Source organism: Muscardinus avellanarius (genome assembly GCF_963383645.1).
Source record: "Muscardinus avellanarius genome assembly, chromosome: 18".
Lineage (NCBI taxonomy): Eukaryota > Metazoa > Chordata > Mammalia > Rodentia > Gliridae > Muscardinus > Muscardinus avellanarius.
In genome coordinates this window covers 28,218,173-28,237,657 of record NC_137804.1, presented here as the reverse complement: position 1 = coordinate 28,237,657, position 19,485 = coordinate 28,218,173, and the positions used below count along the sequence as shown (strand labels likewise).

The following is a 19,485-nucleotide window of genomic DNA, read 5'->3' as shown; positions in this document are numbered from 1 at the left end:
ACTTGCAAGCAAGTGATTGAATGGTATATTTAAAGATTTTATAGTAATTCAGACTCAGTAGGCAGTTGCTAGACAAGCATTTTACAGTTATTTATTCCAACAAATATCATACCAGCTTCAGAAGCTGGGAAATCCAGCTCCATTTTGCAGGCTATTTTATCCCTTTGTGGTAAATTCTATAAAAATACGGGAGAATTTCTTCTCTCTTCAATCATTAACTAGAATATGAAAATTATAGGAAAGTACTAATCCCTAAACAACACATTCATGCAAAGACCACACAAGGGCTGAAATCTCCTCCTTACACCCTAAAAGACTCCAAGACTTATAGACTTGCCATACTGGGGTTGCTGGCCTTCAGAATGGTTTTCTTTGATTTCCCATCATGTCTCTTCTTGGGGTTTTGATGAGAGCATGTTTCCTGAGGCTGTTGGCTGGTACAGTGCAGTGCTGTGTCTGTCTTCTGATCAAAGGTCTTGGCTTCTTACCACACCTTATCATGTTTTCTCAGCATACTTCCTGCCATGACTTGCCCATGGCATTGTCTCCAGTTTCTAGTAAATATGTTTCAGTTGCTGAAATGAGAGTTTTATAATAAGGAAAACCATAAAAGCAGGAGTCACAGACAAATAAGTTAAAGAGTATAAAATATAGCCTGTAATCCCAGTACTTGGGAGGCTGAGACAGGAGAATTGTTAAGTTTAAGGCCTTTGCCCCGTAACTTAGCAAGACCCTGCTTCCAAAAAGAAAAAAAAAAAAAAAAAAGACTGAGTGTGTATCTCAGAAGTGGAGTACTCTTTCATTAAATCCCCAGTGCCACACACACACATACACAAGCACATATGCATGTGTAGTTGTAGTTGCCCACAATGGCCCTGGAATCTAGGGTGGCTTTTTGGTGACCTAGCTTCTGTAGCTTCTCAGGGCGATCAAAGACTTGAAAACATTTCCTATACATATGAAATATGCGTGGAATTTTTAAGTCTGAGCCTTTACCTGTCAGTAATTTAATGATTGTGGCTGGCCAACCTGGGCTGTCTCCTGATTTCTAGGAATGTTTCAATTTATTCTCCATGTAGGAGACTTTGGGAGGGACATGTAGACTTGTAGTTGGATATATCAGATGGATATATGATATCAAGTGCCTGAATAGCCTGGGAACACACTCTAGAATCAGTGTATGGACACTGGGAGGGAACCCAGAGGGTCATCTGGTGGAAATATCCTGTTGCCAAATGGAGAAAATGCGGCCCAGAAAGTTGAGGACTTGTCCAGGTGAAGAGACAACCCATAAAGCCATTTATGTCTGCTGTGACCGCAGGAGTCACTGGGTGGAATCACTTTCTGATTATGTGTGTGGCTTTGTCTCTGATGGGGGACCAGCAAGGACTAGAACTGCTTTCTTCCTCATGGCACTGCATCTACTTTTCCAGGAAGGGGAGCCAGAGGTCAGACATGAAAGTGTGGCCTCTGGCTGGGCTGCCTTTGGGCAATGAAACAGGAAGGCCATGTGCTGAGAAGCCACACATGCATTTGACTTCCAAAGCACTGGGACACTCCCCATTCCACACAAACCTTCGCTCCCCCTGATGTTTCCTCTGCAAAGCCAGAGAGGAATAGTGTTTCCAATGTGTTCCTAGGATGCCTGCAGGATTTCTTGGAAACCTCAAGCAGATGGATAAGTTGTGTGATCTCTATTACCACCCTCTGGAAAGCCTGTGGCTAATATTCCACAATGGCCCTGGAATCTGGGGCTACTTCGCGGTGACCTGGCTTCCGTGGAAGATCAAAGACTTGAAAACAGTCCGAGCATGTGAAACGGTTGGTGCTGTGCTCAGTGCTTCCACAGCTATTTGTTCTTGCAGCTCCAGACTTTACGTCTTTTTCCAAAAAATTGTACATGGCATTCATTCTCCAGAGCAGTTGAAAAGCTAATAGACATTCTTACTTTATTCCAACCCTGACTATAGGCAACCCTATCGCTAGATGAGTTTCCTGAATTACATTTGCTCAGGCCTTATGAAGTGAATAAATTTGAATTAATGTGAGGCTTTCTGAGGAGGAAGAAGTTATGCTGTGAAGGGTTAAGTTATATCTCTGTTAGTTTATTTAAGTGAATCTGTACAAGTGTAAATGTAGTCATGTCACACTACCATATTGGCTCTATTAGTTTAAACAAAATTGTCCTTAAGTGATACTAAAAAATACATTTGGGGATTCCTAAAGTGAGTTTTTCTTCTTGAACAGCAGCAAGATATTTATGTTCCGTTGCTTTAGCAAACCCATACTTTTCTTTTTCAGGATAACACTTGGAAGAAATGTGTGCCAATAAATATGTACATAACAATTCAAAATGTATTTGATAATCCTCTCATAGTGTTTTTCCTGTAATAATTAGAGCAGAATTGAGATCTTATAAATAAAACTGATACTCCAGACTTAATTATCATTTGGAAGGAGGGAAGGAGAGTGAGAAACATTTGGCTTCTTTGTAAGTTGAAATTTTTATTATTGTATTTTTATCTCTAAATGATTATGAATGGAATTGTGGTGGGTAAACTCATGAATGTTAATATGGCTATAGCTTCCACTTACATAACACTTAGTTATTCTGTTCTTTATTATACTCTTATAGATGTTGATGGTTCAACAATTGAAGCTTTTAAACTAATGGAGGGCTTTTAACCAAGTAGAATGCCTTCATCACTACCACGCAGGGAGATCTGAATGTGAATTGAGGTGGTTTGAACCAATCTAAGAAAACATTTTTATAAAAGACTAATACCCATAATTTATGTTTATTTCCAGTTTTCTCTGATTTGAATAAATTACGGTAGAGATTTGTGCTGTTTATTTCCTTTGCACATGTCTAGCTCAATTCACAGCGGCCCTAGCCAGCATAGTACTGAAGCTTAGAAGATTAAGTATAGTCTGTTGGCAATCCAGCACTGTACCATAGTACACCAGTGGTAATTAGATTTGTTGAGTTATCATTTTTTTTAAATTTTGTTTTAATTAAAGAGGCAATTCTTTTTTTAAGATGCCAGGTAGTGATAGAACAGATATAAGTGTAATTTGTTACCTTGGCAACTGAAGATGGACTTCTTGTCCTTTTGTGATATGCATGCTGTGGCTTTCGTTGTCTCTTTCCCTAATTAACATCCTCTGAGAAATGCAGGAGTAAATTACCAGAGCAACTGGACCACTATGCTATTAAGTGCTAGAACATTCTAAATTGCAATAATAATCATGATAATGAGGCCACATATTCTTTGTCTATCTTTTAATTGCTTCGTAACTCTTCTAAGTGGGAATGGTAAAGTTATTATGATGTGGAAACTAGGGGTTGATTTATTTCTTACTTAAATTGCACTTTGTGAAGAAACCGTTTATTACTCTATTCAAACCTGTGAGAGTGCGTTTGAAGATAATTTAAAGAGAGGTTACTACTGCTGATACACAGCACCAAAAATAGGGATTTCCTTATCCTCAGATGATTATTGTCATCCATGGGGCATTACCCTCTAAAACCCAAGTATGCTAGTCATGTCCTATTTTTTGTGTGTATGGTACTGGGGATGAAACCCAAGGGCATTGTACCTTTGAGTGACACCCACAACCCTAGTTTTTAGTCTTTTTACTTTTTTTTTGGTGGTACTGGGGTTCCTGGAAGCCCTTCTACCTCCGGGCTACACTCCCAGACCTATTTTTTTAACATTTTTATTTGGAAACAGGGTCTCCTAAGCCAGCATGCGCGGCTGGCTTTGAACCTGCGCGATCCTCCTGTCTCTGCCTCCCAAGCGCGGGGATTACAAGCATGCGCCACCACGCCCAGCGTCTTTTTTACTTTTTTGAAACAGGGTCTCAGTTGTGAAGGGCCTCACTAAGTAGCTGAGGCTGTCTGCTAATTGAGATTCTTTGGTCTCAGCCTCCCAAATGCTGGGATTACAAGCATGTGCCACTATGCCAGGCATTCGTTCATGTTTTCCTGCTCAGTTATGGACTCAAATTCGCAGGAGGCTTTTTTTTTTTTAACTTGGACAAAGAAAGTCTAGTTATTGTACCTAAAGTAGGTCATTATAGGATGTTTAGTATTTTAAGTGCACTGAGGTCACATGTTTATGTTCAACTTATTTATTTATTTGGTTCTGGTGATTAATCCAAGGGCCATTCTACCCCTGAGCTATACCCCCAGTCCTTTTTACTTTGAAACAGGGTTTCTCTAAGTTGCTGAGGCTGGCCTTGAACCTGCAATCTTCCTATCTTGACTTCCCAAGTACTGAGAGTATAGGTATGTGCCACTATGCCTGGCTAATTTATGGTTCTTTATTGTGAGTCTATTATGATTTCATCACACCCCACCCCTCTCTAGCAGTAGTCCTCACTTTTTCGTGATTAAATTAAAACGCTTTGATTCACTAGTCTAATCACTAAATAGAAGGATATAAACATTGAGAGCATTTCTCTTTGTTCTGTGAACCAACTGGCCAAGACAGCCAGTCTGCAGAGAGAAGCCTAGGCCAAATACCTAGAAAGAAGCACACAGGATGAGCAAAGGAACTTTTCCTGGGAGGCTGATGGCTTCCTTGATTCTGCTCCTAGAACTTTCCTGAATTCTTGCTTCATTCAGTCCTTTAAATTCCATCTGGTACTTCCGTATCTTAGGATAAATTCCATCACTTCTGAAGAAGCATCTTAAGTAACAAACATCGGTGCTGTAGTTTCTCTTTTGCGGATGAAGAAAACCGAGGTTTAGGGAGGCCAGCCTTACTGCAAGTGTTTCCGAATATGTCATCAGGACTCCAGCAACCCATGTCAAATTAGAAACAAAAATGGAATTTGTTGCTTCACTTCTCTGGGCATTCCAAGATGTAACTCTGCCTTTCAACATGACTAGTTAAGGACTGGAGCAGAATCATTAGATCAGACTTCATTCTTCTTTAGTAGGTCTTAGCTCTTTCTTGTTTCTTTTGTTATCAAAAGGATAACTTCTCCAAGGCGTGAGGTAGCTACAGGCAGCCCAAGCAGCAGCAGTACATCTTGCATCCCTTGGAAAACAGTGAACATCTCTGACTCCCAGAATTCATAACATTCCCTGAAGATGTTCTCTGATTGGCCTTCCTGGGTCATGTGCTCTTGATTAAAGCGTGACTAACAGGGTGTGATGGAAAGTCCCTCTTGCAGTGGAGAAGTAGGTACTGAATCCAGGAAGGAGGTGCTGAACAGACCCAAGAAACATTGTCCACAATGTTTTCCTTTTTTTCTACCTGACTAGAGGTGACAGATAGGCTCACATGTATGACATACCCTCATATGACACCGTGGTGCCCTCTTAAGGTCCCTTAGCCCCTTGGAGTTTCTGCCCTGCTCTGTGGACCACTGTAAGGCACTCAATGAACAGAACAGTCACTTGCCTTTTCTTCGTATTCTTCAGATCATCTTTACTGAGTACTTGTTCTCTGCCACATTTTTGTATTAAGTACCAAGATTTTAGTGGCAGAGGAATAAACAGCTGTGGTCCCTGTAAACATACACCTGGCACTATAGAGTAGAGGCTCTGTCAACCAAATAATGACTCACATGGGTGCACAGTGACCCCTGGGATGCATTCTATCCAGGGCAGGCTTGGAATCTCTAAGCACCCAAGGGGGATCCCCAGCTAGGGAGTGCAGAGGTGGCTGCCCCAATGTCATGATAATGGAGCTGGGTCTAAGGAGGAAGGAGAGCTGTGCTAAGTTGAAGCTGGAATATGTGTTTTGGGCAAGGGCAACAGAATGGACAGAGAATCATGGAACAATGAGGACCAACACACACCAGAGTGGCTGGGTGGAGGGAGGGGAGCGAGGTGCTGCTAGGAGTGACTGTACAGGAGGCGAGGCTTTGTCTGCCTTGGTGAGGAGCGTGTCCTTAAAGGCAGCGAGAGTTCTCTGAAGGATGGCAGGCTGGGCTGGTCTACTCAGCATCTTGATCTTTTTTTGTGAGTTTAATTTACTTTTATAAGTGCATTATAATTATACACCACATTGAAGTTTAGTGTGATAGAATCATACACTGCACCTCGTGTGTCTCCCTCTGGATCCCATCCCATCCCCCCTCTCTCCATATATATTACTGAGATTGGAATTATTTGAATGGTTTCCTCCACCATGTCTCCCTTTTCCTCTCTCTGCCTTCCTCCCCAGGCTCTTTCCACTATTCTACTGATAACCTCCCTTCATTCCTCTGAAGTCCCTTTTGCTTATCAAGTTCTCTCTAGATTACACATGTAAGAGAAAGCATATGATCCTTCGCTTTCGGAGGCTAGCTAATCTCACTTACCATAATGTTCTCTAGTTTCATCCATTTGCCTTTAAATGACATAATGCTCTTCTTTATGTCTGAGTAAAATTCCATTGTGTGGGTATCTTTCCAGAAAAAATTAAAGTCAAAATATTATAGTGATGCATGCCTATCTGTGTTTATAACAGTACAATTCACAATAGTCAAACTGTGGAACCAGACTAGGTGTCTGCCAACAGATGAATGGATTCTGAAACTCACTCCGCATTTCTGGAAGCCCAGATGAGACCGGAGGACCTGAAGTGGTATTGAGGACCAAGCTATGGGGGAGGACGCTGTTTTCATCTTATGTGTTCAGTCATTTTTCTCTGCCCAGTCAGCTCTGCTATAATAATGACTGCTCCCATTTGTTAAAACAAGTAGATAGAACCATATGAAATTGCCAAATACTGCCATTTTTGACCCATGAAAAGCAGTTTTATCCCAGTGTGGTGGCAATTGCCTGCAATCCCAGCTAATGAGAAATCTGAGGCAGGAGGATCACAAGCTTGAGGCCAGCCTGAGAAACTTAACAAGGCCCTTTTTCAAAATAAAAGTTTATAAAAAAAGGCTGGGATGGTACAATTCAGTGGTATAGCACCTGCCTTGCATACACAAGGCCCTGGGTTCAACCTCTAGTACCACAGGGGGGAAAAACAGTTTTATACAGTTGAGTCTAGTACTGTGTGTTAGTCACTGGGCTGCGTGCTTTTACTCTTTATCCATTTATTGTTTAAAACAACTCCAGTATCATATGGATGGTTGTGAACCCTTTTTATGGATGAAGTGACTGAGAGCTGTGGCTCAGCAGCAGAGCTGGGATTTGAACCCAGCACAACAGGGTTAAACTCTCCACTTGAAGGCTCTTAAAAATCAAATGCCAGTGGCCAGCCAAGCTGCAGCAGGCAGCTGGCTGAGGCCTGCATAGTGGCTTGTTAAGGAGGCTGTTAGTACTTGGACTTGAGAACTCTCAAAGGCTGGAGATTCCAGATGGCTAGGAGAGGGATATTCATCATCTGTTTTTTTTTTTTTTTTTTTTTTTTTTTTTAAGGAACTGTGACAATTGGGGAATTATAAGTGAGTTAATGTAATGCCAATACCTAAAAAACTTCTGGAATAGATCATTTAAAAATCAATTTTCACATATGAAGAGAAAATGATAGTATTGAAGCAGCAACCAGCCGGCACTAGACTTTTGTGGAGGGCACGGCTGGGAGGCAGTGTATGCCACTTTTTCGCAGTATACATGTGCTCAGGGAGTTGGGTATTTCCTTGGCTCATTTGGAACTAATACTCCTATTAATTTTTATTTTCTAATCTAAGTTGTAAAAGCTGGCTATCATCCCAGAGCAGGAAAGGGGAAAAAATAAGTGAAAAAGAAAATCAAAACATGTTAAAAGCCTGCTGTGGGCTCCATGCCCAGCGCTTTTGTGCATTTTGTCTCTTTCCCTCCTCAGCAAGACACTAAGAGGTAGGTGTTACCACTCCCACTTCACAGAAAAAGAGCCCGGATCAGAAGGATGCTAGGGCGCCTTAGGAAGACAGGCATGCAGTGCCCATGCTTTTGCTCTCAGGGCTGGACCGGACCGAGATCTTTCTTCATTATGAGATACCAGGTGGAGTCCAGGAAGGCAGAGGAGGTTCTGAAGGGAAGGAGGCTCACCACATTCCTCCCCACGCTGGGAACTCATTTGTATAAAGGCAGAGGGAAGGCCTTCCTAGCTGGTAGTGAAATATGAAAGGGTTTCCCTAATTGGCAGAGAAAGGAGTGTCCATCCAGCATTCAGCCTTCCTCCTTTGATTGAGGGACTCTAGGCACGGCATCCATTGGTAGAGATGGGCTAAGAAAGGCACCTACATCTCTGGAAAGGATAGTCGTGCCAGGAACCCAGGGGTGCATGATATCTGCCTGCCCGCAAGGCCTCACCATCCAAACGCAAGTTCCTAGAGTTTCCAGTGGGGGAATCCCATGCAGGAAAGGGCCAAGGAACCCATTGTGAAGGAGCAGGACTTCGGGGGAGTGGGAGAGGACTGAGCCTTGCAGGTGAGATGGACACTATTCCCAGGGGCACTTGCTTCTATGTTCTTAACCTGTATTACCTGTGCTATGTACCGTAATGTGAGCTTGGCATTCACTTTATGGATGAGAAGACTAAGGCACACACAGGAAATGTGTACATGTCTCCTTATCCTATGTATGAATATCCTTTCTCTATCTTGGTCAGATTTCCTTGACATAGCCAAAATACCTGACACAAATAGCTTTGAGGAAGAAGGGTTCATTGTCTCTGTTTCAGAGGCTCAGTCCATGGCCGACCAACTGCAAGGCAGAGACATCCATGGTGCCAGGGCATGGCAGAGGTCAGCTGTTCAGCTCAAGCAGCCAGGAAGGAGAGAGAAGAAAGCACCAGGGACAGATATAGTCCAGGGCCACACCCTACCTGCCTATGGTTACCACACACTATTCAAAATGATCAATCCTTCAGATGGATTAATCCACTGCTGAGGTTAGGGCGCTCATCATTAAGCTAGTTCACCCCTCAACATTTTTGCATTGCTGACTTGTGAGCCTTGGAGGACATTCATATCTAAACCATAGGTTGTCTGTCTGTCTATTCATCTGACATCTGTCCATCCATCTATCCATCCATTCAGTTTCTGTGGAGTACCCTGATTAATACATGCTAGTGCTGCTTACTTAGTAGACACTAGATTTACTACTGCTCCTGTTTTCTGAGTCCAACCCCCAGGCTGGGTCTTAGGAATTGCACCTGTGCTCAGGTTCAGTGGTGTAATTTCCCCCTGGCACCCATGGTCTTAGCACAGGAAGCTTTAGAGAACTTTAAGGGCAGAATTTAACTTCCACGACCGAAGTGGTAGAGCAGACACTTCTAGCCCAAAAGCAGGTCCTTTGGTGTCTCGGAGTTGTGTTATGCAACTTACCCAGCAGCAAGGGGAAGCAGAAGCCACCCTTGGAAACACTGTCTCAGCCTGGGCTGCACACTGACATCAGCTGGGGAGACGGAAAGAATCCTGAAACCAGAGATTCAGATTTAATTATGCTGAGGTTTGGCCAGAGTTGAGAAACACTGCCTTAGGCCACCTTGATGTATGAGATTAGGTACCTGTCACGTAGAAAGAGTAATGAGCAAACCAGGGCAAGGTTCAGGAAAACCAGGGCTCACTGACCATCTCCTACCAGCTGCCTGTGTTTTGTAAATAAAGTTTTATTGGAACACAGCCACACCCATTTGTTTATGTATTGCATCTGGCTGCTTTCACTAAAACAGCCAAATCTAATGTTGCAACAGAGACTGTCTGGCCTCAAAACCTAAAATATTTACTCTCTGGCTCTTTACAGAAAAAGTTTGCCAACCCCTCAACTTGGGAGTGATGGTTTTTCAAGGATGTGGGTGGTGTGGGAAAGGCTGGGCCATAAGCAGAAGGAAAGGCATCTTTTCCTTGGGCTGAGATACTTCAGAAGCCTTCTTAGCACATTAAGGCCATCGCTGCCAGCCCGCCAGGGAAGGCACAGAAACTCAGCTTTCTCAGGATCTAGTGATATGGAGTCTGAGGCTGCGCTCTAGGGATGCCTCTCTCAGAACTGAGAAGTGCTGCCATCTGTGACAGGCAGCTATGGATCTGGGGAGCCGCAGGCGTGGCTATCTTAGGCTCTGGGTGGACACTTCTCAAGTTTCCTTTACCTCACACTCTGGACCTGCTCCTCTGTTCAAATATGTGATGAGGGCCATGCATCCATATGACTCTGGCCCTACATTTCCCCTTTCCAAGCCCTGGTGAGTCACTGCTGCAGGGTGATTTCCCTGCCGTTCTGGGCAGCTTTGCCCGGCATCATGGGCCTGCGAGGAGTTGGCTACAAAGATAGGTCTATGGAACACAGGTTCTGTGACAGGCATACTCACCAAGTGCATCCTGATGCTGTCATTTGACCAGTCAACCAAAAATGATGATCAGATATCACTATGCCAGGTCCAGAGGTGAAGCAAATTCCTACGGTTGTGCAGGGAGTTGTATTCGAATAAAACAGATGAGTGCCTGTAAAGACCCCCATTTACTTACATGTCAGCTAAATTTGGGGAATGTTATACAGAACCCTCTCCTAAACTTAAAATGTACATTGTTCATTCTCAGAATGAGTTAAAGGCTCTGAGGAATTCTGCAAAGAAGGAACTCTCAGGGGAGGTACTGGGGAGTGAAATCGACCAAATTGTGTTGTATGCATGTACAAACATGTAGCAATGAATTTCCCTATTGTGTATGATTATAATGTGTCAACACAATTGAATTTTTTAAGGAACCCTCTTGGCCTTTCTTTAAACCCAGCGCTCTATTTCCCAAACCGTGTTCATTTAAAGAGATGTTTCCAGCCAGGTGTGGTAGCGCATACCTACAATCCCAGTACTTGGGAGGCTAAGACAGAAGGATCTTAAGACTTGAGGACAGCCTCTGCAAGTAGTGAGACTCTCCTCAAACTAGTAATATCTTGTTTCCAAATACAAATAAAATGTAGAGCTGGGGTGTAGCTTGGAGGTAGAATGCCCTAGGATTCAATTTCCAGTACCACAAAATAAAAATAAAAATAAAAATAAATAGATGTTGCCTTGTGGAGTGACTTAGCTTCACAGATCATGCGTTGGGAATGCTGCGCTGAGACAAGGAGGAAAAGCTGCTGAGGCTGCTCAGCACGAGCCCTGCGAGGCCACTCAGACCATTCGCTCTCTTCTGTTGCCTTTGATATCATCGCTGGTTGGTTTTATGTGTGCATACGTCGGCATCGCAGACGGAGGCAGTGTGCAGAGGCTATAAATAAAAGTGTGTAGGAGACTGCTCAGAAATGCTGCAGCAGAGGGAATGCCTGCTGCCTTGCCCAGGTGCCTTGCCCAGTCTTCAGGATCTCCTCTGCTCTGGCCTTCCTGTTTTCTTTTTTTTTTTTTTTTTTTGGTGGTACTGGGGTTCCTGGAAGCCCTTCTACCTCCGGGCTACACTCCCAGACCTATTTTTTATACTTTTTTATTTGGAAACAGGGTCTCCTAAGCCAGCGCGTGCGGCTGGCTTCGAACCTGCGCGATCCTCCTGTCTCTGCCTCCCAAGCGCTGGGATTACAAGCGTGCGCCACCACGCCAGGCATGGCCTTCCTGTTTTCATCTGGCCTCTCCGTGCTTCGTCTCCGTCAGCCACCCAGGACTGCCTGCCTCTCCCTGCTTGCTGCTTCAGGCCTGGGCTCCTGCTGTCTCCTTGCCCTTCTGGGCATGGCCTGACCCTCCAGTTTCCAAGGTCCAGTCCTGGTGCATCTTTGCTGAAGATCCCTTTAGCCACAGGGTCTGTCTTTGTTGTTTTAAATTTCTGTCTGTCAAGTATCCTGCAGCACCCTACAGCAGGGATGGGCCATCCACGCGCCAAAGTTAAGTTTTGCCAGCTGTGATGGTACACATCTGTAATCCCAGCACATAAGAGGTGCTGTAATCCCAGCACTTGAGAGACTGAGACAGGAGGATCACAGGTTCAAAGCCAGCCTCAGCAACTTAGTGAGGCCTTGTTTCAAAATGAAATGTAAAATAGGGCTGAAGTGCATCTCAGATATAGAATGCCTCTGGGTTTAATCCCCAGAACCACAAACAGAATTATATATATATATACATATATAAACAAAAGAAAAAGAAAAATAGCTGAAATTTTGTGTCATTTCATAAATTTCTGCTCCATGTCTGGCATAGCCAGACCTGTTCTTTGTGTGTTTTCTGTGGCTGCTGTCAAGCTCTCACAGCACAGTTGAGTACCCAGTGCTCTTGGCCCACTCTGCACTCTATCTGCCATCTGACCCTTGACAGGAGGCTGCCCACACCTACCCTACTGAGCGACTCTAGTACTTTTCATGGAACCCCCACATTCTGAGCCTGGGGATGGGCCTGTTCTACAAACAACACATTTACCACTTCATCCCTGGTATTCAATTTTATATTTTATTTTATTGTACTGGAGATTGAACCAAGGTATGCTCTAGCTTACACTATCAACCATTTTTATTTCTTTTTAAAAAATTTGAAACAGTCTAAGTTACCACATGCTGACCACAAAATCACAATCTTTCTGTTTCAGCCTCCCAAATACTAGGATTACAGTCATGCATCTCCATGCCCAGCTGCCCCTAATATTTTATATGCCACATTTTGCCCCCTGGATTAGTTCTCTCTGTGCCTCTGTCACAGTCACACTTCGTAGGTCATTAGATCTGCTCACAAAAGAATGGATACTTGGCCCTCTGCATGACAGCAATTCAGAAACACTCAGGTGACTTGGGTTAAGCATATCTTTTCCTCAATAATCACATAGAATAAGCCACAGAGCCTCATAGTTACAGCAATGTGTTCCCAGGACTGATAAATAGTTCTTCTTGTTTGTAGTGAATCAGCCTTTTCAAAATCCATGAAGAAAGACAGTGCATTTGGAGAGAAGCATATCACACACAGTTGCTCCTCAGACATACAGTGGTCCATGGTAAAGACTGACCTCCAGTGAGCAAAATCCCACTCCTTTTTCATCCTTACTTCATTTGCATTCTGGGCCGTGATCATTATTCAATTAAAAGGCAGTTTATAAGCTGCCTCAAGAGAGCCCCTGCATGAACTATTTTTGCACTGCCTTGGCCCAGCAGGCCAGGGCATTGCTTTGTTAATGTAACTTCCAGTTGAGTATGAGGAAGTGTTGTGAATCTGTGAAGTGCCTGGGACCATGAAGATCAAGACTTCACTTAACAAGGTGCTGGCGGAAGAAGTATTGCTGACTTGATTCCTAGAAAACAGAGCCTCGAGAGAGGCAGCCCGACCTGCAGCAGAACGATGATGTCCTTTGTTTCTGGGTGCCATATGGTAGAACATTCTGAAGAATTTCAAAGGATGAATTTATTCACTACAGTTCTTTTGCTGTAAAGTTTTCAAGTTAATAAGTCAAAAGGAATTAAAAGGATGATTTTGTGATTTCAATTTTCTTTATGCAGGCATTAATTCCTGTATAATTTTGTATCATACAGTTCAGGGAGGAATGACAAATAGATGCACCTAAATAACCCGCACTTGATAGATTTACAATATTTTTAGCACTCCAGAAAGCTGTCTTTACCTCCCAGGTGATCCTCTACCCGGCCTCCCAGAAGCAACCTGATTGCCATCACAATTGGACCATAGTCTTGCCTGCTCTAGAACTTTGTGTAAAAGGAATCACACTTAAGGATTCTGTTGTCTCTGATTTCTTTCATTCATAAGGTCTGTGAGATTCATTCATGTTTTTGAATGTATCAATAATTTGTTACTGAATAATAATTCATTGTATGAATATACCACAGATTCATTCATCCCTTCACTTGTTAATAGACATTTGGGTCATTTCTACTTTTTTGGCAATTACAAATGGGGCTTTCATGGAAAGTCACAGAAATATGTTTGAAGGCAGATGTTTATTTTCCTTGAGTAAATATGTAGGAGTGGAATTGCTGGATAATAGAGTAGTATATGCTTAACTTTAGAAGAAGTTGCAAAATGTTTCTCTAAAATGTTCATGGCATTTTATATTTTTATAAACAGTTATGAGATTTCTGGTTACATCACAGACAACAGTTAATATGGTCAAAATTGTTAATTTCAGCTATTTTGGGGTATAAAATGGAGATCTGAATAGGATTTTGTTTTGCATTTCCCTGATGACAGTTCATGAACAGATTTTAGTCTGCATATTGGCCATTTGCATACCTCCCTTTGTAACATGTGCCTGTTTTATTTGACAATTTAAGATGAGTTATAGTTCAGTGCATATTCTGGATATAAGACATTTATAAGATTGTCATATTATGAATACATTTTCCTTAGCAGTGGCTTTTCAGTTTGTTTAATTAATGGTGAATTTGATCATCAGAAATATTGAATTTACAGTAAGTCTAAATTAAAGATTTTTAGAATTGTAAGTGCTTTCTATATTCTAAGAAATCACTGCCTACATGAAGGCCCCCTAACTATCCTGTACTTTTCCCCTAAAAATACTGTAGATTTAGCCTTTTCATTTATATCTATTTATCTATTTTGAATTAATATGTGCGTGGTGTAGTTAGGAGTTGAGGATGTTGTTTTCACATATTTAGTGTTTCATTCCAGTACATTTGGTTGAAATATTTTCCTTATTTAATTATCTAAGCAAATATAAATTTATCAATTATCTATCAAAATATCAAAAGCTGTTTACATATGTGTTCCTTTATTTCTGAACTTTCTTGTGTTCTAGTGGTCTTTTTTATCAGTTTTAATACTAATACTACATTGTTTTGATGAATTAGGTAAGATTTAATCCATTAAGTTCCACATTTTCAATTTAGGAAATATTTCAACAAAATTGAAACAGCTACATTAAAATAGGTTGGAAACTTAAGAAGTAGGTTGGAAATCATATATATATATATGATTATATATATAATATATATAATATTATATATAATGAGATATAATTTATTATTGTTGTTATTATTATTATTATTATTAATTATTATTATTATTATTATTATTATTTTGGTGGTGTTGGGGTTCCTGGAAACACTTCTACCTCTGGGCTACACTCCCAGACCTACTTTATATATTTTTTAAATTTGGAAACAGGGTCTCTTAAGCCAGCAAGGCTGGCTTTGAACCTGCACGATCCTCCTGTCTCCCCCTCCCAAGCACAGAGATTACAAGTGTGCGCCACCATGCCAGGCATGTGATATATATTATTATATATTACAAGTCTTTGTATTCAGGTGCCTTTTATGTTTAGGTACCTTATATTGTTGTATAAAATTTAAAATCAGTTTGGTAATTTCTATAAAAAGATTGTTAATATTTTGATTGAGATTTTATTGAGTTTGTAAATAAAGTGAAGAAGAATTAACATTTTAGTACTCAGTTTTCTGATTCTTAAGCAAGGTATGTCTCCATTTTTGTAAATTTTCTTTAGTTTCTCATAGAAATATTTTGTAATTTTCAGTGTTTTATAGTATTGAGATAATGCACATACCTTAAAAATTAAAATGTCCAGTTGTTTTTTGTTTGCATATTGACATACAATAGAGTTTTGTACTTTCATCTTATATCCTGTGACCATGCTAACTCCTTTAGTAGTTAGAGTATATCACGTGGATTCTGTAGGGTTTTCAATATAGACAAGAATTTCTGCACTTAAATACATTTTTCCTTTCTAATACTTCTGCATTTATTTATTTATATATTTTTCTTACTTAATTTGCCAGGATCACTACTACAGTGTTGAAAAGAAGTGATAAAAGATTATTGTCTTGCTCCCAACCTTAGGGGGAAAACATTTACTGTTTCATCATAAGTAGAGTTGATCTTCAATAGCAGTTCAAATACCCCGCAAATAATAAAATCTCTAGATGTTCCTTATATAAAATGATGCAGGGTTTGCATATAACCTATGCACATCCCCAGATGCTTTAAATCACCTCTACCTGAGTTATATTATCTAATGAAATGTAAATGCCACGTGAATAGTTGTTATTCTGTACTATTTATGGAATAAAAGAAAAAATCTGTATATATTTAGTACATATGCATTTCCCTACCCAAATATCTTCAATCCGGTTTAGTTGGATTCATGATTGAGGAACACACAGATATAGAGAGACAACTGTGAAATGTTAATCATAGGTTTTCGTAAATGCTCTTTCTCAAGTTGAGGATAGGGTTTTCATTTCTCATGTCCTGAGAATTTTTATGATGAACAAAAATTGAATTCTGTCAATGTCTATGCATCTATTTGATCATATGATATTTTATCTGTTCTGTTAATTCAGTGAATTACCTTAACTGAATTTTCAAATGTGAAAACTACCTCTAGTCTCTGAGATAAAAATACCTTGGTAATTATGTACTGTCCTTTTCCTTATAGGTGGATTTGATTCAGTAGTTTAAATTTTTCACATCCAAATTCATGAGGTATATTGGTGTGTTGTTTTGTTCTTGTTTGATTTTGACATCACCCCAATACTTTTCATGAACTTAGATGCAAAAATATTAAATTATTGAATTCTCAGCCATTATTACTTCAAATATTTATCTCAATGTCTTTCGTGCTTTTCATTCTGACATTCCAGTTACATATATGTCACTCCTTTCCTAATTGTCATGCAATTCTTGAGTATTTGGTTCTTTGACCTCTCCCTCTCTCCCTCCGTCCCCTTCTCTTCCTTTCCCTCTCTATGCATTGGGGATTGAACCCAGAGATATTCTATCTTTGAGCTATACCTTCAGCCCTTTTTCTTTTTGAAAAAGGATCTTACTAGTTTTGCTAATTGTCTCACTAACTTGCTGAGGCTGATTTTGAACAAGAGATCCTTCTGTTCCAGCCTCCCAAATACTGGGATTACAGGTATATGCCAACATGCCCAACTCCTTGAATTTCTTTTGTTTTTCATCTCTGCATGTTTCTACTGACATATATCTGAGCACACTTATTCTTTCTTCAAATGGATTCAGTTTCCTGATGAGCCATCCAAGGCAGTTTTTTAATCTATTTTTTAATTTTAATTTTTTTAATTTTAGTAGTTTTTAATTTTAGCATTTTATATTGATTCTTTTTGTAGAATATCCATCTCTCAAATTATATTACCATCTGTTTTTGAGTGTTATCTATTTTTCATTAATGTCCTTATATTAATTAGCGTTATTTCAAGATCTTTATTCATCCCAACTATAACTGCTATGAACTATCTTATGGTACAGTAGATAAAAGCACACATTCTAGAGACAGATTGTCTGTGTTTGAATTGTCACTCTGCTGATCAGCTGTGTAATCTCTGATAGGGTCCACAACTTTTCTGTACCCCAATTTCCTCATTTGAAAAGTAGGGATTCTCATAAAAATGGACTTCATGAAATTTTTTTAGGAGAATCAAATGAGTTAATAATCCATGAAAAGCTTAGAATAATATCTAGCACAAAATATGTATGCTAGATGATGGTGATATAGCCATTTGTAAGAGGTACCAACACACTCCCATCTGTGGGTCTTTGTATCTTGCTGTTCTTTCTGTTTGGGGCTCTTCTTCTGAATGTCCACTCACCTGGCTTCCTCCCCTTCATTGAGCCTCTGTGCTGGGGTCACCATAGCAATGGGATATTCTCATAGCACCATAAATAGAAGCACTGTTGCTCTTCCCTTCAACCTGCTTTATTATTTTTCCAAAGCAAGTGTATTTAGTTATTTTTGTTGATTATCAGCCTCCTTCAATTTATGTGTAGGCTGCATTAAAGCAAGGTGAATCTTCATAATTAAAATGTTTTTAGGGTAGCCAGGTATGGTGACACATGCCGGTAATTCCTGTACTTGGGAAACAGACAGGAGAATTGCAAGCTTGAGGCTAGCCTCAGTAACTTAGTGAGAATGTGTTTCAGAATAAAAAGAGCTGGGTTGTAGTTCAGTGGTAGATCAGCACCACACAGTCAAAAATATTTTTAGAGTAATTTTCTCTGTATTCATATAATAATGTATTGTGTAGCCCCTTTATGTCACTTTTTTTTCAAGAATACTTAATGACATTGACTAATATTTATCTAGTGCTATCACATCTGTACAAAAGCAACCATCAACAGAACATGAGACTTAGAGATGACCTTTAAGGGTCGACAAGAGTGCACAGGTTTGCCTGAGTTTACAGCCCTCCACCCTAAACCACATGTAATATTTTCTGACTTTCTCTTTCAGTATGAATACTTCAATGCTGTGCTGATAAATGAAAGGGACAAAGATGGAAATTTTCTGGAGCTGGGGAAAGAATTCATCTTAGCCCCAAATGACCATTTTAATAATTTGCCTGTGAACATCAGTCTGAGTGATGTCCAAGTGCCAACAAATATGTACAACAAAGGTAAGGACTCCCTGCTGCTCCATAGAGGGTCAAGAGTTAGGGGGCTTGAGAGGCAAGGGCTGGCTGGGTTGAGATACAGAGTTCTTTAGTTTTTTGGAAAACACAATTGCAAACCAAGTGTATCAGTCATCAGCTCTTGCCCTGCCTGGAGATTCTGGGAGATTGCTTTCCCAGCTAATGTTTCTACCAGGCCCTCTAGTCCAAGGGTTGGTAAATTTTTCTGTAGAGGGCCTAAAGTGAATGTCTTAGGTTTTGCAAGCCTAAGTCTCTGTCTCAGCTTCTTAACTCGGGTGTTCTATCACAAGGGCAGCCCCAGACATATGTAAGTCAATTGCATGGCTTGCTCTAAAACATTTTATCTGCAAAAAGAGATGGCTGGATTTTACTTATAGGCTATGATTGCCTGACCCTTGTGTTATCCATCTATCTTCTGGGATGGTATTTATAGGTTGGGGAGTTCCTGAGTTTGCAGTGGGGTCAGCTGGGTCTTAGACTATAGAGCCACATGCACTGAAACAGGGCTCTCTGCTTGGGTCTCTCATATAAGTTCTTCACATAGACACTAGAGTACTTTTCCCAAAATTCTACGGCCTATTCAAGTTGAGATCTTAGTGGCCAAGGACTGGGCTCTGGGTTTGTGATGGGCTCTGGCTAGACCTTGCATAATACCTCTTTCTGGCTGGGACCGAGGGTGCATCATCTCATCCCTTTAGATCATAGTTCCCAACTATCTATGATGTGAATAAAATTGTGCCTGCCTCCTCAGGTGGTTGAGGACTGACATGATCCTGTCCCATGAATACTGTCCATTCCTTTATGGGCTGTGTGATCCAAAGCAAGGGCTCTTGTCTCCCTGAGCCTCAATTTCTCCTTTATCCAGTATGGATAAAGTTGAACGGATGTAAAGTGAGGTATATGGCACCCTCAGAACAGCAGTGGTTTACAGAAAGTGCTCGGCTTACCGAAAGTGCTCAGTGCATTTTAGCTTTTATTTCTTTTTTTGTAGTCTTATAATTATTTTTCATGAAAGCCCTATGAGCTACAAATCCAGGGTTTCTTACTTGATATTATACAATTGAATTACAAATGGCCAGAATTTATATACAAAGCAAAATATTAAAAGTATATACTATTTTAGGAAATAGTTGTGATGTCCTATTTGTCAACTAAAAAAAAATCCTTTCTTACTGTGTATTACATGCTGTGTGTGTTAGAGATACAGAAGGTAAATTAGAAGAAGATTA

The 19,485-nt window shown here is 40.6% G+C and overlaps 1 protein-coding gene across 1 annotated transcript in view; it reads left to right on the top strand.

Annotated features, from left to right (window-relative positions):
• The window catches only part of CACNA2D3 (calcium voltage-gated channel auxiliary subunit alpha2delta 3), a gene marked incomplete at both ends in the record, with an annotated part of 933,053 nt that overhangs the window by 358,792 nt on the left and 554,776 nt on the right, over positions 1-19,485 (top strand). Inside the window, one exon of the mRNA XM_080715370.1 lies at positions 18,079-18,241. Within this exon, the coding sequence (XP_080571496.1) occupies positions 18,079-18,241 (163 nt within the window). The remainder of the gene's footprint in view (positions 1-18,078; positions 18,242-19,485) is intronic.